Consider the following 23,910-nt stretch of genomic DNA (forward strand, 5'->3'; position numbering starts at 1 on the left):
GACGTGGAATTAAAGCTATGTGACGTCAACGTACACCCAAAGTTCGAAGTATAAAACTCGGGTTATAAATCTGTTTGGTGAAAAGAAAAACTCATTGCTAATTTGAGTAGGTACGGCTGACCCAGATTATAACTGTAAGTCTTTAAAATATTAGCACATTTTAATTTGACTCAATATATTGACATGTTTTTTTTTAAATAAGTATATTTACATATATAGTAATATTGTGTTAAAGAATTAACCAATAGATGAAATCTTGGATATCCCCTAAACAATAGAGTTTTCTTTGTTTCATAATTTTATCTTAAGTAAATAAAATTTATTTTATGCTTTTATCCGAAGCAAATTAAATCATTTCTTCTTAACAAGTAGTGTCTATACATATATATGATATTTCAATAGATATTGTAGGTATTAAAACTCAGGCTTGATGAGTCCCTATATGAGTCGTCGGGGGAAAAGACAAAAAAAGAAGAAGAAGAGAGTCCTCATATGGCATGAAAGCAACATTAGAAATGAAGACACAAGTCGTGTCTTCACTAGAGTCATTCTAATAAAGTAAGGAAGTTGTATTCATAAATAGAGAATAAATATCAATTGATGTTTACGGCCCTCACGGATGTTTGAGAGACAAAGAGTGGGGCTCAAATATTTTAATTACAATAATCGTGAATCCAATTTATTAGATCGTCGAAGAAAAGTCGATTTACATACGAAGGGAAATTTCAAAAATATTAAAGCTCTCTATATAAATAGTTAGTTGGACACAAACCACAGTAAGATCAGAGACTACCTCAGTCTCTATCTATCTCTTCTAATTATTGTCTATGTACGCTAAGAAGAGAGAAACTAAGAACCTTAACTTTTAAATCAGCTTATATCAAGTTTTCTTCTTTTGAAGGAAAAAAAAAGATGGTACATTCGAGGAAGTTCCGAGGTGTCCGCCAGCGACAATGGGGTTCTTGGGTCTCTGAGATTCGCCATCCTCTTTTGTAAGTGTAGCTAGGCTCTGTATATACAAATACATATTTTCATGTTTGGGTCTACATATTACGTACAATGATTTTTTTTGTTTTCATATGAAGCTACAATGGTTAAGTATTTATCAAAAATTCAAAACTTATTTGTATATGATTAAATGCAAATAAACGCTACAAAGAAACGTTAAAAAAAGCCCATTTCAAAGTCGATTCATGTGTACGTAGCTAATATTATATGCATATGTTAAGGAGTGAAGTGAATGTAGTGTATTTATACATGTGGGTATGAGATTATCAGGAAGAGAAGAGTGTGGCTTGGAACATTCGAAACGGCAGAAGCGGCTGCAAAAGCTTACGACCAAGCGGCTCTTCTAATGAACGGTCAGAACGCTAAGACAAATTTCCCGGTCGTAAAATCAGAGGAAGGCTCCGATCACGTTAAAGACGTTAACTCTCAGTTAATGTCGCCAAAGTCGTTATCTGAGCTATTGAACGCTAAGCTAAGGAAGAGCTGCAAAGACCTAACGCCGTCACTGACATGTCTCCGTCTAGACACGGACAGTTCCCACTTAGGAGTTTGGCAGAAACGGGCCGGGTCGAAAACGAGTCCGACTTGGGTCATGCGTCTGGAACTTGGGAACATAGCCAACGAAAGTTCGGTTGACTTGGGTTTGAAGAAACAAAACGTCGAGAAACAAGAAGAAGAAGAAGAAGCTATTAGTGATGAGGATCAATTAGCTATGGAGATGATCGAGGAGTTGCTGAACTGGAGTTGACTTTGACTTTTTAGAGTCTGAAAAAAAAGAATTAAGGTTTTTCATTATTTTCCGGATTTTAATATTCTTTAAAAGCTTATAGTGTGATCTATTTATCGATTTATACATGTAAGAAATTGTCAAAAATACACGTAAAAAATGTAATATATATACAGACTTGTATTTTTTTTTGTATTTTTTGTTATAAAGTATACATGCTTGTTGTGCTGATTGATTGATATAAAAGATTGTTGGATTTTGGGTAATCTATTAATATACGTACTTTGTTTTTATGTATTCACCGGCCTACTCATCAACACAAAGCTAAAATAGCAAAAAAAAATAAAACAGAAAAAAAAGCACAAAGGCTTTGTTCACCATCACAGGAAATTTAAACGTACAGAGGGAGATGGCTTTGCTCTTGCCCTTCTAATGTAGTGGTTTTACTTGTGAATACGTGACCGAGATAAGTTTATCTCCGAGTGAGTTCAATCAGTGAGACAGTCGCTCTGAATCATTGATACGACAATCCACTGAGTTTTTTTTCTTCAAACAACATCATTAAATATGGAACCCTCCTTGGTCCAATATTCGTAAGTGTTAACCTATTTCTGATACTAAATGTATAGCCATAGAAGATTCAATTCCTGAACAGATATGTTTTCGAAATTGATTTTGACATTCATGAGAGCAATTTTGAAAATAAATCTAAACAAATTAGCCAATAACCAAACTCAGAGACCTTACTGATTTGCTCTCTCACATCAAGACTAAAATATCATTATCTCTTGTACAAAAACCAGGACAGATCTAAAAACAGTACGGTCTGGAGAGTAACATGCTCTCTTTCAGAGTACAAACGGTCTAAACATATAGAAAAGAAAAAAAATTGTCCTCACAGAAGAGCAGGGATAGTCGAGAACCTCCACGTGACCCCTTGGCCGTATGATGAAGAGGTGCTCCTGAGAGACGAAGCCTACTTTAAGACGGCACTGCATAAAGAAGAAGAAACAACGTCAATGTCAAAAACCCAGACAAATCGAACTTAGGAATAATTGGTAAAAAGATTTCACACTTACTGTATGTGGAGGTATCAATCTGCTCAGGGAGTTCCTTTATATCAACCTCAAACCTCTCTTGTACCTGTCCACATTAATAATTGCTACATTACTAAAATGCCCAAGTCAATATCGAGTAAAATATGGATGGACATGTGAAGAAGATCGAACTCCAAACCTGTTTAAGAACACCAGAATCTGAAGCCAATGCAACAAATGTGATAGCTAGACCTTTTGTTCCAAATCTACCAGCTCTCCCAACCTACATATACACAGTGAAACACAGTTACGTTAAGAGAGCCCCTTCAGTGTGATCGATGATCAAAATTTCAGGATTCAATAAATACGAATATTTACCCTGTGAAGATATGTATCTGCAGAATCTGGCATGTCGTAGTTGATAACAATATTGACACGCTCAATGTCAATGCCTCTCCCTACCAAATCAGTCGCCACAAGGATCCTCTTGTGCCCTTCCTTGAAGCTTTTGTAGCGAGTCAACCTACACACCACATCATATTAGCCTTCAAAGTTGCTTTCCATGAGGGCTTTAAAAGCAATTAGGAACCATTCAAATTAATGTACAAACCTCTCTTCTTGAGACATGCCAGAGTGGATGCATATTGAGGGGAAATTGCATTCTACCAGCAACTTGTTAAGCTCCGCAGCTCTGCTCACGCTCTTCACAAATATGACAACTTGGTTGAAGTCTAACGCATCAAGAAGGTCATTCAGCTTGCGGTTTTTCTCCATCTCGCTCAGTTTGATGTAGTGCTGTTACAGTAAGAAAGAAAATAGTCAATGAATTAAGTAAGAAGCATCAACAAAAATGAATAATCAAAGGACCTCAAACTAGTTTAAGTACCTGGACAAGTCCATGAAGAGTCAACTTGGCTTCATCATCAACATATATTTCCATTGGCTGAAAGGAACAGATATCAGAGTAAATGGTATTAGCAAGCTTTCCTCAGGCAATGACTTCCACTACAAAAATGAAGACGGATGAAGAACCCCTGAACTGAGATCCTCGTCCATCAGGTTTCCTCTTCAAAGATGTGAATTTTGAAGTGAAACATCAATTTTGCTCCGAACATTAAGGCCAATAAAATTGAGCAGGATGTAACCTTGAGCACTCACAACGCCCGACTCATAACCCACCCAGTACTGTTAGCATTGCAGATATGTAGAAAAGTAAAAACACCGTGATGATAGTAGACCCCACTGAGCAAAAAGACATAACTAAACAACAAGCTAGATTGCATACAGACTCTCCTAATTCTCCAAACCCTAAAAACTACCCAATGTATTATTCGATTGATACCCTGCATGCAGGTATCAATGGCAGGTTTCCCAGGGCAGAAGGTACTCAAATAAACCTACGATCTCCCAGAAAAGGCTAAAAATAATTCATGATTACAGGACTTGCAAACCGATGTAGTATTGGCTGTGGGACATTACATCTTGCATAAACTTCTTGCAGACAGGGCGTATCTCTTTGCTGAGCGTAGCTGAGAACATCATTACTTGCTTATCGTGAGGAGTCATCTTAAATATCTCCTGCACATCCCTCCGCATGTCTGATAATAAATAAAAAAAGAAAGTGTTAAAACATAACAATTTTTCAAGGATAGGTAAAATATCTTATACATAGAATGTCAGAAATCAGCATACCAAGTGACTCGAGCATTTTATCACACTCGTCAAGAATAAAATGCCTCACATTCTTCAAAGAGAGATCTTTGTCCCTGGCGAGTGCAAGCACCCTACCAGGTGTACCAACAACAATGTGAGGACATTCATTCTTCAGCAAGTCTTTATGAATTTTGATGTTGACTCCACCATAGAACACCGACACCTTTGTATCAGGAAGATAGGTACTGAATCGCACGAACTCATTGCAGATCTGCAAGTAATTTCAGCATCAAGATATTATAAGCATGTGACAACTTTGAGAAACACAACATAACAATTATAAGCCAAGGCCCGAGATAAGAAAACATAATGGCATACCTGGTAAGCCAACTCTCTTGTATGGCACAAGACAAGTGCAGAAACCTGGCCAGGAGATGGTTCGATCTGTTGCAGAGTCGAAAGGACAAACACAGCAGTCTTTCCCATACCAGATTTTGCTTGACAGATAACATCCATGCCCAAAATAGCTTGAGGGATACATTCATGTTGCACTGGTGGAGAACCAAAGAAAATTGCACCGAAGGAACCGTTTAGAAGTAGAATATAACCTCCATATCTTTATAATTGGTGGCTTTACGACATGCTAAGCTCAGTCCAAATTCAATAGATTGAAATAGCGTTTATTACCTGGAAAAAAGTAATCAGTCAAACGTTAATAGACAAAGAAAACAAAACCAAATTATAACTGAAAAAAACAAAGAATCTGAACTCATAATTACCACAACTTTAAGTAGACGTGGGTAGACGGTAAGCACATGACAGAGACGAAGTACAAATATAACATAAAGTACAAATATCTTAAACCAACATATCTTCTCAATACTAGGCTAAGCACATAAAAATTAAATGAATAAGGACAACAAGTACAAATCTTATGCGGAAGTAATTTATCTAGATATATACCATTTAATTCGATAATAGAATTAAGCAAGGCAATGGTAAGGAACAAGACTCAAAACAGGGTGAGAATATAATTGAAATTACCTTCAGATGGATGTTCAAATCCTGAGTCAACAATAGCTCGGAGAAGCTCCGGCTTTAGGAGGAAGTCTCTGAATCCAGAACTGTGTATTCCCACGTACCCTCTGGCCCAAAGAGAAAAACACATGATTATCTTATATAAGATTCGAGTAGTTCTAGCATTGAAGAACTTAGAAATTGCAAATCCTAAGCGACAAACCAAGCCCTTACAGCTAACAAGTAGTAACCCAAGAAACCCCTAATTTAAACATCCGTCTCAAAAAAGAGATCGAGGAAAAACATAAAACTCACTTTTTCACGGCTTCGCCGTTAACTTTAGTTCCTGAATCTGGAACCTTCTCGTCTTCTTCTTCATAGTCCAAGAGCTCCTCCTCGTAGGCTTCGTTGTCTCTAGCGTCTCCCATACTTCGCAAATTCTACAAGCTGTGCAAAATTTACGGGTAAGATACCAAATCCAAAACAGATACCTAAGACTAAGATTTGTAGAACTCTATACAATAGGGTTCTCGAACTATGGAGTCTAAACTCGATGATGAACTTGGAGCGAAGATTTTTACCTGAGAGATGAGCAGAGCTGGTTGGATCTGGAAATCGGATTAGGGTTTCGAAATCTCTGATTGAAGAAAATTAAAATATCTACGCCGCGTTGGTGTACGTAAAATATATATAGGGAGACTAGATAGGGTTGAGAATGGGCTTTACTTTAATGGGCCTACGATTCGGCCTTGTAATCCAGTCAACTTGACTAAGAACTTAAGTCGGTCAGTTTGGTCTGGAGGATAAGAAATTAAGAACACTGCTAAAGTACTAACCATAGAGATTTAACCGAACTGTTTTACTGTTTTGTGGGCGAGGCTTTATTGTTTCCTGTAATCGTAAACCCATTAGGGGAAAATATTATAGGCCCATTGAAACAAAGCCCAGTTTAGACCCAGTTCAACCCTATCCAGTCTTCTTCACTATATACTGTCTCTTTGACTCGAGCGAAGCGCAGATATTTTCTACTTGCTCTCGCAATCAGAGATTTCGAAACCCTAATTCGATTTCGCGATCTAACGAGCTCTGCTCAGTTCTCAGGTATCTTCTCGCTCTCAATCCATCAGCTTCCATTGATTATTAGCTAATCCACTCGCCTAGGGTTCGAGAACGCTATACGCTTTCTCGCCAAATTTTAGGGTTTTTAATTTTGCGTTAAATTGCCAACTTTTTCTGAAATTTCTCTTCTGTTTGTAGAATCTGTGAAGTATGGGAGATGCTAGAGACAACGAAGCCTACGAGGAGGAGCTTTTGGATTACGAGGAAGAAGACGAGAAGGTCTTAGATTCTGGAAGTAAAGTTAACGCCGAAGCCGTGAAAAAGTGAGTTTTATATTTCTTCTCGATCTGGTTTTTGAGATAGTGGATGTTTAAATTGGGGGTTTCTTAGGTTACTACTTGTTAGCAGTAAGGGTTTGGTTTGTCGCTTAGCTTTGAGATTTGCAATTTCTAAGTTCTTCAATGCTAGAATTACTCAAAGCTTAGATAAGATACTCATGTGTTTTTCTTTTTGTGCCAGAGGTTATGTTGGAATACACAGTTCTGGATTCAGAGACTTCCTCTTAAAACCGGAGCTTCTCCGAGCTATTGTTGACTCAGGATTTGAACATCCATCTGAAGGTAATTACAATTATACTCTCACCCTTTTTCGAGTCTTGTTCCTTACCATTGCCTTACTTTATTCTATTATCGAATTACATGGTATAAATCTAGATAAATTACTTCCGCATAAGATATGTACTTGTTGTCCTTGTTGTCCTTATTCATTTAATTTTTATGTACTTAACCTAGTATTGAGAAGATATGTTGGTTTAAGATATTTGTACTTTATGTTATATTTGTACCTTTATCTTGGTCATGTGCTTATCATCTACCTAAGTCTTAAGTAAATTGTGGTGATTATGAGTTCAGATTCTTTGTTTTTTTATTAAGTTATAATTGGTTTTGTTTTCTTTGTCTATTAACGTTTGAATGATTACTTTATTTCCAGGTAATAAACGTTATTTCAATCTATTGAATTTGGACTGAGCTTAGCATGTCGTAAAGCCACCAATTATAAAGATAAGGAGGTTATATTCTACTTCTAAACGGTTCCTTCGGTGCAATTTTCTTTGGTTCTCCACCAGTTCAACATGAATGTATCCCTCAAGCTATCTTGGGCATGGATGTTATTTGCCAAGCAAAATCTGGTATGGGGAAGACTGCTGTGTTTGTGTTGTCTACTCTTCAACAGATTGAACCATCTCCTGGACAAGTTTCTGCACTTGTTTTGTGCCATACAAGGGAGCTGGCTTACCAGGTATGACCTTTTGAATAACTCAGGTTCTTTGCTGTTATAGTTCTGTCTTTTGCCCCCAAGATGTCTAATGCTTATTTTGCCTTGATGCTGAAAATTACTTGCAGATCTGCAATGAGTTCGTGCGATTCAGTACCTATCTACCTGATACAAAGGTTTCGGTGTTCTATGGTGGAGTCAACATTAAAATTCACAAAGACTTGTTGAAGAATGAATGTCCTCACATTGTTGTTGGTACACCTGGTCGTGTGCTTGCACTTGCCAGGGACAAAGATCTCTCTTTGAAAAATGCGAGGCATTTTATTCTTGACGAGTGTGATAAAATGCTCGAGTCACTTGGTATTTTGATTTCTTACATCCTTATTACATCTTCCTATCCCTGAATAATTGTGTGTTTTAACACTTTTAGCTATTATTTATCAGACATGCGGAGGGATGTGCAAGAGATTTTCAAGATGACTCCTCACGACAAACAAGTAATGATGTTCTCAGCAACCCTCAGCAAAGAGATACGCCCAGTCTGCAAGAAATTTATGCAAGATGTAATGTTCCATGGCCGATTCTCTCTCGCTTTGCAAGTCTTCTAGTTTTGAATTATCTTTAACCTTCTTTGGGAGATCATAGCATTATTGAGCCGCTTCTGCGCTAGAAAAGCTGCAGCTGATCCTTGGATGGGTCTCAATCCAATAATGCTTTGGGTAGTTTATAGGGGTTGAGAACTGTGGGTGTGAGACTCTATAGCGTTGGTGTGGTTCAGTGACCTTTGCAGTTTCCACAACAGGATATTCTTTCATCATTACCTTTTTCAGTTTCAATTTCTTTGCAATTCGGACAATGCTGGGTGGGTTTTGGGTATAGGTGTTGTGATGTCCCAATGCTTCATCTTGCTCGTATGGGCCTTTATGTGCCGACCAATATTTGATGGTTTATAGCAAAACTCACATCATTGAAGAGAACCTGATGGACGAGGATTTCAGTTCAGGGGTTCTTCATCCATCCTCATTTTTGTAGTGGAAGTAACTGCCTGAGGAAAGCTTGCTAATACCATTTACTCTGATATCTGTTCCTTACAGCCAATGGAAATATATGTTGATGATGAAGCCAAGTTGACTCTTCATGGACTTGTCCAGGTACTTTAACTAGTTTGAGGTCTTTTGATAATTCATTTTAGTTGATGCGTCATACTTAATTCATTAATTTTTTTCTGTCTTACTGTAACAGCACTACATCAAACTGAGCGAGATGGAGAAAAACCGCAAGCTGAATGACCTTCTTGATGCGTTGGACTTCAACCAAGTTGTCATATTTGTGAAGAGCGTGAGCAGAGCTGCGGAGCTTAACAAGTTGCTGGTAGAATGCAATTTCCCCTCAATATGCATCCACTCTGGCATGTCTCAAGAAGAGAGGTTTGTACACTATCTTAGAAATTCAACTCTTTCCCGATTGCTCTCAAATTCCTCATTGAAAGGCCAACTCTTGAGCCCAATATGATGTGATATGTAGGTTGACCCGATACAAAAGCTTCAAGGAAGGGCACAAGAGGATCCTTGTGGCGACTGACTTGGTTGGAAGAGGCATTGACATTGAGCGTGTGAACATTGTTATCAACTATGACATGCCAGATTCTGCTGATACATATCTTCACAGGGTAAGTATTGTATTTATAGAATCCTGAAATTTATTAACTGGTTAATCATCTCACTGAAAGGGCTTTTGTAACGTTACTGTTTTGCACTGTCTCGTAATAGGTTGGGAGAGCTGGTAGATTTGGAACCAAGGGTCTTGCTATCACATTTGTTGCATCTTCCTCAGATTCAGAGGTTCTTAATCAGGTATGGAGTTTCACGTTGTCATTAAGTCCTTTGGAAACTCCCCTTATATTGATTTGGATTATTTTAGTAATGTATCAATTTTGAATGTGACAGGTGCAAGATAGGTTTGAGGTTGATATAAAGGAACTCCCTGAGCAGATTGATACCTCCACATACAGTAAGTGTGAAATCTTTTTACCAATTATGCAAAAGTTTGGTTCTGTCTGGTTTTGATACTAATGTTGTTTCTTCTTCTTACTCTTTGTTCAGTGCCATCTTAAACAAGTAGCATCTTCTCTCAGGAAGAAACCTCTTCAGATTTCAACCTTGTAGGGGTCATGGAGGTTCACAGCTATCTCTCACTCCGTTTGCTGCTATTGTAGTCTTTCCTATTGTGGACAAGTTTTTCCATATATTTAGACCGTTTGTAACTCTTTAAAAATGAGATTGAGCTACTGTCCAAAAGCACACAGTTCAGAGCTGTCCTGTTTTTTGTAAAAGAGATTGTTATGTTTTAAATCTCAGGGTTTAGTGTTGACTTGATTACTGCTTCGTTGTTCCTTAGTTAAATGCAAAGCGATTCTCATTGAATGTTGCTACGAATCCTCAGCGTTAATTGTGTCTTTGATGCTTGCTAATGAACTGGTTTCATGTGGTAGGTAAGAGTAGTTTCAATCATTCCATCGTTTTCAATGCACAGCTTGTTCTGTTTGCAGTTGTTCATATGCTCCTAAAAAAATACTGATTAACAAAAGTGAGTGCAAACTAATTAGAGTGAAACTGAAAAACCTAGAGGTTAGTTTTGACTACGCTGACTATAGCCTTGACAGTGTCGCAGCTCTTCTAAAGGGCATAGTCTTTGAAGTCAGTTGTGTCGACTTCCACAATATGATCTCCAACATTACCTTCTTCATGGACTTCTTCTTGAGCTGCATTGGCTTGATCATTTGGTTTATTGGGTGAAACCTTGCCTTGTCTCTCTTGGTATCTTCTAGAGGCCAACATGAGTAAGAGTAGAATTATAGAAACAACAAAGACGATCAGAAATAGTGCCTCGAAGCTGTGGTGATCGAGCTGGATTGGTGTATCCGATGTGGTCGAGTCCAGACAATGTTTTTCTCCAAGGAACCACTTGTTCTCTATAGCTCTCATGGTCTCTCCCTCTGTTAAGTTCAAGATCTGTCTTGAAATATCTGACACCAATGGAGATCCCAGTGGAAATGCCTGCACGAATCATTGGGAAAATTTAAAATCACCATTCAAAGTCTTAACAAAAATATTAACCAGAGCTAATTTACTTACAAAGCCAAAGCCATCAGCCTTAAAGGTAGGCTCGATAATGGAATACTCTGAGCAGTATTTAGCCATGAAAAGCTTGATATAAGCGACTTCATCGAACGCAGCATCAATCCCGCCGTTGCTGCTCTTGTTGAGAAAGAGTTCACGCATTTCTTCCGGAGAATTATACGTCTTCAACCTAGATTCATCGCAACGCATTTGTTTCAGCCTTTCGAATGTAAAGGAACCAGTCTGATATCCAATGTTCACTCCGCTCTTCCTCAGGTCATCCATGTGTCTCACTGTTGGTCGAAGCTCTTGAACCGTCAGCATAGATGTCAGTGTTGCTGTGTAGCTCTGAGTCAGAATTAGCAACACAAAGCACCAAACCACAACAAGAACCCTTGTGAAAAAGCTCTCTGATGGCCTCCCTATAAAACAAAACGTGGTTATCACTTTTCGGTTTTGTTGTTTCAAAGATTTTCAAGTAGTAATGAATTAGAAGCTAAAGTTGTGTGTTGACAAAAAAGACTCACTGTGTGCGAAAAAGAGAGTCGAAAATGAGAAGTAGAACACATTAGATATTTTATCAATTATCCTCTGTTTCTTGAAGTCCTCATCTGCTTGGAACTCAAAAATCCAAACCATGATTCCAATGTAGATGAAAGAAGCAGCAGTGATCAACCAGAGCTCCATTGTTAAAGGCTTCAAAAAGACCCATTCTCCTTTTTCTTTCCCATCCTTGACCGGTACCACGAATACAACACCTGTCTCGGAGTACGGCAACGCAAAATCGACATAATGCGACCGATTAGCCAAGATCGTTGTATCACCTACAGCTCCATCAAACACCTGTTAACATCATTTGAAAAAAGATTTAAACATTTTAGCTTGATACTGAATTTGAGTCTTTATCCACCGTGGACGCCTAACGTTTTAAAAAAGAATTGGGTATCTTCACAGGTATATCAAGTAACATACCCCAAGAAACACATTATGAACCATTTCATCGTAACTCCCACGAGGTTTTCCATCAGGAGTTTCAAAGGGAATGTACTCATAGGAGACAGCATATGGCATTTGTCTCATCACCATGTCGAAAACATCTATGCAAAAACCAGTGACTATTGGTACATTAGTGTTTTCATCCTTTGTTACCTTGACAAAGTTGTTGAAACCATCCTTCTTTGGAACTGCTATTCTCAGCTTCTTTGCGTTTGTTGGGAATTCCCATCCTTTAGGCACAAAAATAGTGTCCCCAGGCCATATAATCGGTCTAAGGCGACGCGAGCTGTATAAAATTTGATCCACTTGTAGGCTCTTCAATAATCCTACTTTTGATTTCCAAAAGCCAACAGTTCTTTCTCCAGTTTCCTCTATATTGATTATCTTGAAAGTCTTTGCCTCTAGCTTTCCGGTCTTTAGCTGAAATCTCCCGGCAACACCTTTGAAACTGACTGTTGATAACGCTTGAAGAAGCTTGGGACCAGAGAGAGAAACGCCGAGGTCATCAAGATCAGTGCCTATATCTTCTCTTGAAGTGTTTGTTTTGGTCTTATTGAACCTCATGTTTACGTTACTGATCTCCTCAATGGACAATGCAAGTGCTGTGGCAGCATCATAAGCCCAACATGCAAAATTGTTTAGCTCTTCTCTTCCAAATCTTTTTCGCCAACGAGCTTCAAGATACATTAGCTCTTTTGATCCTGCAAAGTATGTCTTGACGCCCAAGACACCATGCATATTCTCCAAGCTTGATTCTCCCATTACACTCATGAGGTCAGCTATACCATTTGTAACAATCCATACATATCCTTTATTCATCATACCAACCTCGTTGGCTATCGCAAAAAGCCTTGATCCGAGATCAGGCAGCATGTGCACGATAAACACCCTAGTGGGCATGGTCATTAGTTTGTAGAGCTCTTTCTTGATTTGATCATCAGAGAAATGTAACGAGATGGCACTTCGATATCGGATACGCACGTTAATCTCTTGAAAAGCGTCGACTAAGTAAGGAAGAATACCTTCTCCGAACTCATTGTCCGCGTAGATAGGTACAACTTCTCTCCATCTAAATGACTCTATGATGGCGCGAATAGCATGGACTTGAGAGGAATCGTCGTGTGTGGCTCTAATGAAATATGGACTACGGAGGGAATCAAGAAGAGGGCTTGTTGCAGAGAATGAAATGATTGGAACTTTAGTTTGATTTCCTAGGTTGATTAAAAATGGAGCTTCCATTGATGTCCCTGGTCCTATAATGGCCACCACTTCCCTCTTCTTTATCAAGTATAAAGCTACAAAGTTAAGGTTGCATTATTAAAAGGTGTAGTGAACTCAGTTAAATAAAAAATCAGGTTTTAAAAGTTTAGTTAAGTGAAAGTAGGAAAGCAAAGCAAAACTGATCAGTTGAAATTGTGTTCCGATCCATTTCGGTCAATGTTTGCATATACCATACTTCGTGTTGGTGTTCGTTGACGTCAATTAAAAAATTGTATGTGCACAAATTATATGGATCTGAGATTTTGATCCAGAATCCCCTCCAATTTTCTTTTACTAAAATTATTCTTATATCATCAATTAAAGATTTTTTTTTTTATTTTGACTAAAACATTTTAGAGGTATATTATATTATAATTTCATATTTAAATCTTATGTTTACTTTCTTGTGTTTCACGAAACATTTAAAGATTTGATTGCTGTCATCACTTCCAAAAGACAAGGACTTTTCAGATTTATAAGAAAAACTAGACATAGTTTTGACTATTGTATAGAAAGAACACTTCTTTCCATATTATTAGGATTGTTCATATCGAAATATAGCATAACAACATATTGTAGTAAAATTTAATGTGTGGAAGATCTGAGTACCTGAATTCCGAGATCGGAACCAATCGCAATTCGGAGATCAGTCGTGCCAAGCTCGTCGCCGCCGAGCATAGTTGTGCCGAGCACACTATTGTGCCGATCTCCCGTCTCCCTCTCATCACTTGGCCGAACCCTACGGCTTCTTGTACTTGGACCGATCTCGCGAGTAATGTCGATCTCGTCAAGGTCGGCGTCGAGCTCGCAAATGCCGACCTCAAGACCCCTTTGCCGATCTCCCGTCTCAACATTGCCGATCTCACAACGACCATCCTCAGGAATAATACGCCGACCGCCGGCGTGACTAGTATCGCCGAGGGTGAACTCAAGAGATGTGCCGACCTCGTTCACACCCCTTCGTCGATCTTCCGTCTCAACTGCTCCGCCGATCTCAAAACCAATTGACCGACCTTCGACTCTACTAATCTCCTCAGATCGGCGCCAATTTCCGATCTCACCAATCTCCGCCGGACTACCCTCGATCTCGCGAAACCCATCGGGCCTGCCACCCTCTCTATCGACGCCAACATCGCCGAGCTCACTAGCGCCTCTTAAAGACGTCGGCAGTAGCCGATCAAGCCTCCCCGGATCACGAGCAAAATCGCCAGCAACGAACCCTTGCCGATCCGGATCGAACGACGGAATTGAGCCGACCATTGTGATCTCGCGAGTGAGAGTGACGATGATCGGATAGGACTTTGCGATCGCCAAATAAAGAGAAGGAGAGAGAGAGAGAAAACACAAACGCAAAAGTTAAAAAGAATAGAGAGAGAGAAATTACCTTTTTTATGGAAGTGGAGGAGGTGAAGAAAAAGGAGAAGAGGGTGGATACATAAATAAGTAAATAAAACGGAAATTTTACTGCCGTAATCCGTCGCTTCGATCTGCGATCTGCTCTTTTTCGGGAAATTCATCAAGTACCGCGCTTAAAGTAAAAACTGCTGGATATCCACGGTATCTCTCGGAGAACGAGCCTGGTGACTACAGAAGAATCGCTGTAGCAATTTTGTTCCATAGAAGCGACCTGAGACTATATGTGCCGAGCGGGCATATTACGGACAGTTCAAGTACGCCCGCCGATCGCAGAAGGACTGCCACTCTCCGGACTAAGGGGGGGACTATTGTTGGATATGGGCTACGCCCAATATGCCACTCGGCCCAACGAGATTTATTAATTGCAATCTCGGCCCGACAAGATTGGGAGCAAGTCCACTAATTCCCGCAAAGGGGCAATCTCGGGAATTCACGACGAAAACCCTAGATATCCCTAGGTCGACAGTCCCCTATAAAAGGAGAAGGCATTTATTGGGATCATCATTCTGACCCGCAGACAATACCTACAAAGCAATACTTTGCATCGAAAACTGCTATTGTCTTTCGTATAATTCGTTCTTGCTTTCAGTTCGTCACTTTAAGCTTACTAGTTCGTTTGTGGACTAACAAGCTCCAATCCGACTTGTTTTAAGTGACGATCTCACGTTCTCCCCGATTAATAAAAGAACTTGCTTACTCTTTCCCACAAAATCTTTATTTGTTTAAACCATGTAATCCCCGGTACAAACAGTAATGTAGCAATTTTGAATGTGGACAGGTACAAGAGACGTTTGAGGTTGATATAAAAGAACTCCCTGAGCAGATTTATATATAACTCCACATACAGTAAGTGTGAAATACTTTTACCAAATGTGCAAAAGCTTGGTTCTCTCTGGTTTAGATAGTAATGCTTGTTTCTTCTTCTTATATGTTGTTCAGTGCCGTCTTAAACAAGTAACATCGTGTTTCAGGAAGTAACTCTTCAGATTTTGACCTTGTTGTTGTTGTTGGTGTTCAAAGCGGTCATGGAGTTCCACAACTATCTCTCGCTCAGTTTGTTGCTATTTTAGTCTTTTCTATGAGGACAGGGTTTTCCATATATTTAGAACCTTTGTAATTCTTTTAAAAACCAGAGATCTAGCAACTCCAAACTGTTAAGAACTGTCCTGTCTTTTCTGTACAAGAGATTATTACGCTTATTAAAGTCTTCAGCATTTAGTCTTTACGTGAGAATTATTAAGCTGCGAAGACTCCTTGTTATTACTACCGTTTTTTGATACTTAGAATTCATTTAACACATACATTACATGTAGCACGTAAGATTACATTTCTTTTATGTTTTACTTATTTTAAATGCAACTTTTCTGATTGCATTTCAATCACCCCAACTTTTCTGTTGACTTTAGCCTTGACGGTGTCGCAGCTCTTCCAATGGTTGTAGCCTTTGTCATCTTAGGTTGGGTTTGCTCTTGACTGAAACTTGATTCGCCTTCATCGAGCTCATTGCGATGTCTCTCTTTGTAACTTTTACGGGCCAACATGAGTAAGAGTAGGAGCATGGATACAACAAAGATGATTAAAAAGAGGCCTTCAAAGCTGTGGTGATTGAGCTGGATTGGAGAATCCGATGTGGTAGAATCAACACAGTGTTTTTCTTCAAGGAACCACTTCTTCTCTATAGCTTTCATCTCTCTCTCTGTTAAGTCCAAGATCTGTCTTGAAATATCCGGCACCAACGGAGATCCTAATGGAAAGGCCTACAAAAAAGTTTAATATATATGGAGATTCAAAATCACTTGCAAAATCCTAATTAAGAACAAACTAATGATTTTAAGTAGCCCCATCCGCTGCAAGTGCAACCATATAAGCCTAAGTAAAACAGTAACTCATTTTACGTACAAAGCCAAAGCCATTGGCCTTAAAGGTAGGCTCAATAATGGAATATTCTGAGCAATATTTAGCTATGAAAAGCTTGATGTAAGCGATTTCGTCAAACGCAGCATCAATACCACCGTTGCTGCTCTTGTTACGAAAAAGCTCATGCATTTCTTGGGGAGAATTATAAGTCTTTAACCTCGATTCATTGAAACCCATTTGTTTCAATCTTTCGAATGTAAACGAACCCGCATGAAATCCAATGTTCACTTCACTTTTCTTCAAATCATCCATGTGTCTCACTGTTGGTCGAAGCTCTTGAACAGTCATCATCGATGTCAGTGTTGCTGTGTAGCTCTGAGTCAGAATTAGCAGCACAAAGCACCAAACCACAACAAGAACCCTTGTGAAAAAGCTCTCTGACGGCTTCCCTATAAAATTAAATATGGTTTATCAATTTATTTTATATTTTTTCCAAAGATTTATAACTAAATTGGTTTTGACTAAAGCTGAAAAAGCTGTGTGACTATAAAAAACACACTCACTGTGTGCGAAATAGAGAGTCGAAAATGAGAAGTAGAACACATTAGATATTTTATCAACTATCTTCTGATTCCTGAAATCCTCATCTGCTTGGTACTCAAAAATCCAAACCATGATTCCAATGAAGAGAAGAGAACCAGCACTGAGCAACCAGAGCTCCTTTGTTAAAGGCTTTAAGAAGACCCATTCTTTATTTTCATTCCCATATCTGACTGGCACCACGAATACAACACCGGTCTCCGAGTATGGCAACGTGAAGTCTACATAATGCGACCGATCAGCCAAGATTGTTGTATCACCTACAGCTCCATCGAACTCCTGTTAACAATATAAAAATTTTAGCTCAATACTGGATTTTGAGTTTCATCGATCAGTTATCCTTTTATATATATTTTGGCTTTAAATTGGCAAGAAATCTTAACTTTGTACACGTCTCAAGAGTCATGATTATCAAAGAAAGAAGGAAAAAAAAAACATAGTGTTAGTTTTGTCCAAGGTTTAGGGTTAAGTACACTTACCCCAAGAAACACACTATGAACCATGTCGTTGTAAGTTCCACGACGTTTGCCATCTGGAGTATCAAAGGGGATGTACTCATAGGAGACAGCATATGGCATCTGTTTCATCACCAGGTCGAAAACATCTATGCAAAATCCAGTTACCGTTACGACATTAGTGTTTTCATCTTTTGTTACCTTGACAAAATTGTTGAAACCATCCTTCTTTGGAACTGCTATTCGTAGCTTATTAGCGTTTGTTGGGAATTCCCAGCCTTTAGGCACAGAGTCAGTGTCCCCAGGCCATTTTATCGATCTAAGGCGGTGGGAGCTGTGTGATATTAATGTATTCATGCTTGTTTGATTCACTCCTAAGTTCTTTACTAACCCCACTTCTGATTTCCAAAATCCTATGGTTCTTTCCCCTCTTACCTCTATATTGATAATCTTGAAAGTCTTCGCCACTAGCTTTCCGTTTTTTAACTGAAATCTCCCAGCAACACCATTGAAACTGACTGTTGTCAACGCTTGAAGAAGCTTAGGACCAGAAAGAACGACCCCGAGATTATCAAGATCAGTCCCAATATCATCTCTTGAAGTGTTTTCTTGGGCCTTGTTGAAACTCATGTATACATTACTGATTTTCTCAACTGACAATGCAAGTGCTGTGGCAGCATCATAAGCCCAACACTCGAAATTGTTTAGTTCTTCTCCTCGGAAACTTTTTCGCCAACGAGCTTCAAGATATATTAGCTCTTTTGATCTTGAGAAATATGTTTTGACACCCAAAACTCCATGCATGTCCTTCAAGCTAGTTTCACCCATTAAACTCATGAGATCAGCTATACCATTTGTAACAATCCATACATATCCTTTACTCATCATACCAATCTCTTTCGCTATCAAAAAAAGCCTCGATCCGAGATCTGGCGACATGTGCACCATAAAAACCCTAGTGGGCATGGTCATTAGTTTGTAAAGCTCTTTCTTGATTCCATCATCAGAGGAATGCACCGATATGGCACTTCGGTATCGGATACGAACGTTAATCTCTTGAAAAGCATCAACTAAGTAAGGAAGAATACCTTCTCCGAACTCATTGTCCGCATAAATAGGCACAACTTCTCTCCATCTAAATGACTCTATGATGGCGCTAATGGCGTGGACTTGAGACGAATCGTCGTGTGTGGCTCTGATGAAATATGGACTACGGAGGGAGTCAAGAAGAGGGCTTGTTGCTGAAAATGAAATGATCGGAACTTTTGACTGATTTCCGAGGTTGATTAAAAATGGAGCTTGCATCGAAGTCCCTGGTCCAATAATGGCCACCACTTCCTTCTTCTTAATCAAATATAGAGCTGCAGAAGTTATGGTTATAATCGTAGCTTTGTAAGTTTTAACCGACGTACTTAATTAATTGAAGCTCCGTGTTAATCTTTTGTTTTTTTTTTTCTGTAATGGTTTCAAGTTTTTAAAGTTTAGTTATAGTGTAACTTACACTGTGTAAGTAAGACTGTAAGAGATAGTAGCAAAACTGATCATTTGATGCGTTCCATTTCGGTCAATGTATATACTATATAACCATTATTTTTCTTTCGATATAACAATTTTGATTTCCATACTTTTTTTTTGTTTGGGTGATTCGTTAATTTGAATTAAAATATTTGACATCGTAGTGCTATACTGAGGTGGACAACTTTTAAAGGATCTGAAGTGACCAGAATCAAAACCCGAGTAATATTGGGGTATATAAGCTTTTTAGGTACACACACCGTGTAAAACATCCTCCGGAAGTCCGTGTGGCTTTGTCTCGAATGTTAGTTGAGTCGGCGAAAGCGCGCTAATTTACACCTTATTGCTTACTACTCTAGAGTTCTATTTTTATTAGATCTAAATATTTTTATGTTTACTAATTTCGTGAGTTTCACAAAACATACATACAGTATATAGTTTTTTTTTCCGAAATATATAGTTTTTGTCTTTATGTTGTTGGTATTGCTGATTTTTGGAACAGCAAGCCTTCACTCTCAAAGGACAAGGATATTTTAGATTTGTCAAGAAAACTAACATAGTTGACTATTTTTTAGAAAGAACAAGTCTTCCAAAGTTCCAAAGTTTTATCCCAAAGTTTAGTTATTATAAGAATTTTTTGTTTGGTAAAAACTGCTGGAGGACATATAAAATTTTAGTTATTAGAAGATTTTTTTTTGTAAATGATATCAACAAAAGATTGGCAGCCATATGATCATAATTAGAGTTGCTGCACTTATAATTTAAATTCATATAATCAAATACCTTAAGCCTTAATCTTTTTTAAAAGTGCCACTGCCCAACTAAAAACAAAAACAATTTATATTTCATCCCAAAGTTTTTACCAAACTAAAATTGACACCAAAATATGGAAAAACTAGGATAACCTTTGTAAATATAATATTCGTACTATATTATAAATAATTTTATTGAAAAATATAGTACGAACGATGCAAGACCACAACGCAAGATTGAGAACGTACGTACCTGAAGCGGCAGCACCAACAACAGTTTGTTGGGAGTCTCGGATGTTGAGGACAATCCTTGTCTTGAAGTCATTATGAGTGTTATAGAAATCCGACAGAGACATGTTAGCAGCTCGAAAGCTCATATCTGCTACGGTCCCATTAGTGCCAAGAACAATCCCCACTTGAACTTGTAAAGCTTCCTTTCGAGATTTCCCGAGCAATACTAAGAATATGAGAAAAAATAAAAGCCATAAAGGAAGAGAACGAGACACGAGATGATGTAAAAAAGACATATCGCTATTATGGTTGTTTCATAACTACAGGAGGAAATACGAGTCAAGTATAGATAGTTTTGAAGAATAGAAACATTCAACTTTAATTATCGAAGTGTCGGATATTCGCTAGTAGACTATTTATTAATTTAACATAACTTAGAGAATTTGTTGCATGTATTAGTTGCCAAGGAAACCACACAAAAATAAGTGACGTACTTTACGTGTTTGCCATATGAGGCAAATGTCATTTAGTTTGGTTTCTGTTGTTGGGTCTGATAATACACCCAATAATTGGGCCTTAATTGAGCACAAGAAAATGGGATGGAAGAAGAAAGAATAAAGTGTATAATCAATCTTTCATTGTATTCTTTTGTATGCCTCTTGAATAATTCTCCTTTGCACACATTAGTAACATATGTAGGATAGTTTTTTTTTGGTTTTCTTAACATATTTCTGTGACACTGTGTTTTTAGACACTGTATTCAAAATTCGTTTATCAGGGCAAAAATGTTTTGGCTTACGAACTTGTAAATGGGTGAATATACTTGTTGAAAATTTTAATTATTTCTCACCAGTTCGAATTACATGATGATTGATATTTAAAATAAAAGATAGATAAAAATAATATATGGTTTAAAAAGTTTCAAGATTATCCAAAAATATCTAAACAATTTCTATAGCCAATCAGAAAAGTAGAAAATAAATATGCACCAATTAGATAAAAAGAAAAGAGTAGGATAAACAGAAATGTCACCATAAAATAGGTAATATATACTACACAATAAATATAATTTCTAATTAATATGTCTAAATATAAAGACATTACATCATACATAAAATGAATTGAGACGTGACAGATTCCTATTGACCACCTTAAAGTAAGAAAACTTTGGTGTCTAATTATAGTTAATCTCATATAATAAGAATAATAATTTGCTATAAAATAATAATTAATTGATAAACTAATTTTTTATTTTACCCTGTTATAGTCATTAGTATTCAATGTCAATAGTCCACTAAACTCCAAGAGAATCTTGTCACTAGTGGTGAAATTTACATGTAGCAGAGCAATACTTAGAAAAAAATCTCATTTCTTTGCCTTTTTCTTTTGTAACTATTATACATAGAAACTATCAATAAATTAACATCTGGTTTTGTGGTTGGATAAGATAATTAACTCCTTACCATTCATTAGCTTGAATAACCTTTTAAATCATTTGACCCTCTTAACTACTCATACCTGTATAAAACAAACCATTCCGACTGTGACAATGATATATTCCAACAACCTTCAAATCGTTTTCACATTTTCCAAAACTTTATGCAATCGAGTTTTTTTTTTTTTTTTTTTTTTCTTTCCAATTGCCATCTTCAAATCCGAAATCGATTATGTCACCTCCCACCAGAGAACAACTATACACTTTTCATGCTCAAGACAGAAAACTATTCTCAAAACTTGTCCTAAATTTCTCAAGATCTCCAGCTGAGTCACTTCTTGTAATGGCTACATGGTTTTGGCTTGAAGACTTTTTCTCCCAAAACATCTTATCAACCATATTGGCTTTAAGCGATCCAGTCGTAGTGGCTCTAGCTAACGAGGCTGTTTCTTGCTTCCAATGCCTCGATTCCGATAAGAAGCCAAATGATCTCAGCCAGATCCCTCTCACCGCAGAACTCATGTCAGTAGACATATCTCTTCAAATAATCTACAAATACCGATATAGTGCTATCACAGGAATCAAAAACTTTTTAACAACTGTTTGTGCTAGAATTTTTTTCTGACATCCTTCAGCGAGTTATTCCATCTTCTTCATCGTATTCTTTCATCACCAGACTCCGTCACCCTCTTATCATCCCCGGTTTCCCCCATCCAACGTTCGGAAGCATCAACGTAATGCCCGATGGAGAAAATCTCTTCAACAACGACTTATCTTTTTGTTCACATGGTCTATGGGGTTGGAACTCTAACTGCATAGCGACTGATAACGAAAGGACTATGTTCATAACATTTTCTCGTGGGTTTCCAGTGTCGCAAGAAGAGGTGAAACATTTTTTCACCAAAAATTATGGAGAAAATTGTGTTGAAGGCGTTTACATGAATGTGGACAAGGACAAGGACAACGACAGCTCTCCTAATAATGGTCAACAACAATCACTGTATGCGAAGTTGGTCTTGGATTCAGTTGCTACTGTGGATCTCATACTCGACGGCGAGAAGATAAAAAAGTTTAAGTATAATGGAAAACATATTTGGGCTCGTAAATTTAGCGAGAATAGAGATGGTTAACTTAAACCAAATGGATTGGAATTTTGTTTTGCTTTGTTATATGAAATATGAATGACATGGGCCGCATGGTCGTTGTAATCCTATGACTTAAACAAACTTTAAAGTAAGATTGTTAAATGTTTTCTGAATTATATGTATTAATTTGTGAATCCGAAGGTAATGTGGAAGAAAACTGTTTTTTCCTATATAACTCACGAAATCGATGATACAGGCTTACATGAACGAATCGTAGACTGGAAAACAGATTATTTAAGTATGTGGGAAGCCATAGGTGGTCGGGAGTCATTACAAATGAAAAAGAAAACATAATTGCGTCTGCCGGGAGTCGAACCCGGGTCTATTGCTTGGAAGGCAATTATCCTAACCGTTGGACTACAGACGCTGGTTGGTATGTCAACATGATTAAGATTTATATAATATAGTGAAATATAAGATCTGTCAAAGTTTTAAGAATCTAGAAGATGAACTTCAATTTTTCAGGCCTATTTCAAGCGTAATGGACCACTCCACATACCTAACAAACAATATCTGTACAGTATTAAGTTTAGTGGAGGCTTGGAGCCATCACTAATTTGTGGGTTAGTGTATCTCTCTTTTTCTCGGAATTCATGACTGAAAAATGTAGAAATTAGAAATTTTTTGAAAAGAAAAAATCCTTAAAACTGAAGAATAGCCAACTAGTTGGATATGTGATTATTGCTGATTAGTATTCAACAAACCCTTTATGTACACATACATACTAATGCTTTATCTAAAATAAGATAAAACCTTTATGACTGGCTAGACATGAACATAACATGATTAGTATTGTTTAACAGGTTATAATACACACAAGGTTACTCTAGCAAATCGGTCCAAGGTTACACCAATTGTTTGAAGTGTCCTATGAATTTTAATATAACAAGAGATAAATAAAAGACAACCATACGCTAATTTCACGACAACTATAAAAAATAAAAGACTCAATTTGAAAAGATATATTTCGCCAAGACAAAATAAATATGAAAACCGTGATTGGCAGGATCCTGTAACTTTCTATTCTGTTGAATATTTTGATCTTATCATTTTTAGTCACCTGGATCATGATTTTTATATTAACATCATTTAAAAAGAAAAAAACATAATGTGCTCTTATAGCAATGGAAGTACGTACAAATCATTCCATGTAATGTTGATATGAAAATTAGCTAATAATTACGTCTTTGTCAAAAGGCAGACAAATTTTCTTATGTCATACAAAGAACTAAACCAACATTAATGATTAAATTATAGAATAACTGGATAAAATTGGTTAGTCAACAAAATGAAGTCTTAACATCAAATCATACAATTTGTTAGGTAACCACTTGCACATCTACTATTTTACTA

The 23,910-nt window shown here is 37.6% G+C and overlaps 5 protein-coding genes, 1 non-coding gene and 1 pseudogene across 8 annotated transcripts; 3 read left to right on the top strand and 4 right to left on the bottom strand.

Moving 5' to 3' along the window:
* LOC104705380 (ethylene-responsive transcription factor SHINE 2) lies at nt 701–2,003 on the top strand. Its single transcript, XM_010421369.2, has 3 exons — nt 701–776; nt 902–992; nt 1,279–2,003. Exons 2-3 carry the CDS (start codon nt 913–915, stop codon nt 1,754–1,756), a joined length of 558 nt encoding a protein of 185 aa, XP_010419671.1. The 5' UTR covers nt 701–776; nt 902–912; the 3' UTR covers nt 1,757–2,003.
* On the bottom strand, nt 2,461–6,102 carry LOC104705381 (DEAD-box ATP-dependent RNA helicase 56-like). Of its 2 annotated transcripts, XM_010421370.2 has the most exons (12): nt 6,024–6,102; nt 5,758–5,889; nt 5,470–5,570; nt 4,804–4,976; nt 4,465–4,696; nt 4,252–4,370; nt 3,659–3,715; nt 3,383–3,567; nt 3,151–3,295; nt 2,972–3,055; nt 2,815–2,878; nt 2,461–2,727 (listed from the first exon to the last, which is right to left on the bottom strand). In XM_010421370.2, the coding sequence occupies exons 2-12, from the start codon at nt 5,868–5,870 to the stop codon at nt 2,717–2,719; spliced, it is 1,284 nt and encodes a 427-aa protein (XP_010419672.1). In that variant the 5' UTR covers nt 5,871–5,889; nt 6,024–6,102; the 3' UTR covers nt 2,461–2,716. The 2 variants fall into 2 exon arrangements, with proteins under 2 accessions (XP_010419672.1, XP_010419673.1); XM_010421371.1 differs by lacking the exon at nt 6,024–6,102 and having other exon boundaries at nt 4,804–5,112.
* LOC104705382 (DEAD-box ATP-dependent RNA helicase 56-like) lies at nt 6,456–15,526 on the top strand. 2 transcript variants are annotated; one of them, XM_019228217.1, is made up of 12 exons: nt 6,456–6,543; nt 6,700–6,824; nt 7,021–7,121; nt 7,628–7,800; nt 7,905–8,136; nt 8,221–8,339; nt 8,871–8,927; nt 9,019–9,203; nt 9,301–9,445; nt 9,546–9,629; nt 9,723–9,786; nt 15,507–15,526. In XM_019228217.1, the coding sequence occupies exons 2-12, from the start codon at nt 6,712–6,714 to the stop codon at nt 15,515–15,517; spliced, it is 1,284 nt and encodes a 427-aa protein (XP_019083762.1). In that variant the 5' UTR covers nt 6,456–6,543; nt 6,700–6,711; the 3' UTR covers nt 15,518–15,526. The 2 variants fall into 2 exon arrangements, with proteins under 2 accessions (XP_019083762.1, XP_010419674.1); XM_010421372.2 differs by lacking the exon at nt 15,507–15,526 and adding an exon at nt 9,879–10,155.
* Nucleotides 10,452–13,130, bottom strand: LOC104709083 (glutamate receptor 2.5-like). Its single transcript, XM_019228216.1, has 4 exons — nt 11,868–13,130; nt 11,423–11,738; nt 10,911–11,317; nt 10,452–10,832 (listed from the first exon to the last, which is right to left on the bottom strand). Exons 1-4 carry the CDS (start codon nt 13,128–13,130, stop codon nt 10,452–10,454), a joined length of 2,367 nt encoding a protein of 788 aa, XP_019083761.1.
* LOC104709084 (glutamate receptor 2.5-like) lies at nt 15,947–20,273 on the bottom strand. Its single transcript, XM_019228630.1, has 5 exons — nt 20,000–20,273; nt 17,504–18,840; nt 16,988–17,303; nt 16,467–16,873; nt 15,947–16,324 (listed from the first exon to the last, which is right to left on the bottom strand). Exons 1-5 carry the CDS (start codon nt 20,271–20,273, stop codon nt 15,947–15,949), a joined length of 2,712 nt encoding a protein of 903 aa, XP_019084175.1.
* LOC104705383 lies at nt 21,611–22,542 on the top strand (annotated as a pseudogene).
* Nucleotides 22,853–22,924, bottom strand: TRNAG-UCC. The gene has a single exon. It is a non-coding gene; the product is annotated as a tRNA-Gly (tRNA).

The sequence above is a fragment of the Camelina sativa genome, chromosome 8 (assembly GCF_000633955.1).
Source record: "Camelina sativa cultivar DH55 chromosome 8, Cs, whole genome shotgun sequence".
Classification (NCBI taxonomy): domain Eukaryota; kingdom Viridiplantae; phylum Streptophyta; class Magnoliopsida; order Brassicales; family Brassicaceae; genus Camelina; species Camelina sativa.

What these genes read in the sequence shown, in the direction of transcription:
- LOC104705380 (XM_010421369.2), top strand. Translation starts at nt 913, where the DNA reads ATGGTACATTCGAGGAAGTTCCGAGGTGTCCGCCAGCGACAATGGGGT. An exon ending in GAGATTCGCCATCCTCTTTT is followed by an intron (nt 993 to 1,278) that starts GTAAGTGTAGCT and finishes TGAGATTATCAG; the next exon opens with GAAGAGAAGAGTGTGGCTTG.
- LOC104705381 (XM_010421370.2), bottom strand. Translation starts at nt 5,870, where the DNA reads ATGGGAGACGCTAGAGACAACGAAGCCTACGAGGAGGAGCTCTTGGAC. An exon ending in TAAAATGCTCGAGTCACTTG is followed by an intron (nt 4,371 to 4,464) that starts GTATGCTGATTT and finishes ATTTATTATCAG; the next exon opens with ACATGCGGAGGGATGTGCAG. An exon ending in CTCTTCATGGACTTGTCCAG is followed by an intron (nt 3,568 to 3,658) that starts GTACTTAAACTA and finishes TTACTGTAACAG; the next exon opens with CACTACATCAAACTGAGCGA.
- LOC104705382 (XM_019228217.1), top strand. Translation starts at nt 6,712, where the DNA reads ATGGGAGATGCTAGAGACAACGAAGCCTACGAGGAGGAGCTTTTGGAT. An exon ending in GCAAGAAATTTATGCAAGAT is followed by an intron (nt 8,340 to 8,870) that starts GTAATGTTCCAT and finishes TGTTCCTTACAG; the next exon opens with CCAATGGAAATATATGTTGA. An exon ending in CTCTTCATGGACTTGTCCAG is followed by an intron (nt 8,928 to 9,018) that starts GTACTTTAACTA and finishes TTACTGTAACAG; the next exon opens with CACTACATCAAACTGAGCGA.
- LOC104709084 (XM_019228630.1), bottom strand. Translation starts at nt 20,273, where the DNA reads ATGTCTTTTTTACATCATCTCGTGTCTCGTTCTCTTCCTTTATGGCTT. An exon ending in TTCATAGTGTGTTTCTTGGG is followed by an intron (nt 17,304 to 17,503) that starts GTAAGTGTACTT and finishes TATTGTTAACAG; the next exon opens with GAGTTCGATGGAGCTGTAGG. An exon ending in AGGCCAATGGCTTTGGCTTT is followed by an intron (nt 16,325 to 16,466) that starts GTACGTAAAATG and finishes ACTTTTTTGTAG; the next exon opens with GCCTTTCCATTAGGATCTCC.
- LOC104709083 (XM_019228216.1), bottom strand. Translation starts at nt 13,130, where the DNA reads ATGGAAGCTCCATTTTTAATCAACCTAGGAAATCAAACTAAAGTTCCA. An exon ending in GACTCTCTTTTTCGCACACA is followed by an intron (nt 11,318 to 11,422) that starts GTGAGTCTTTTT and finishes TTTGTTTTATAG; the next exon opens with GGAGGCCATCAGAGAGCTTT. An exon ending in AGGCTGATGGCTTTGGCTTT is followed by an intron (nt 10,833 to 10,910) that starts GTAAGTAAATTA and finishes TGATTCGTGCAG; the next exon opens with GCATTTCCACTGGGATCTCC.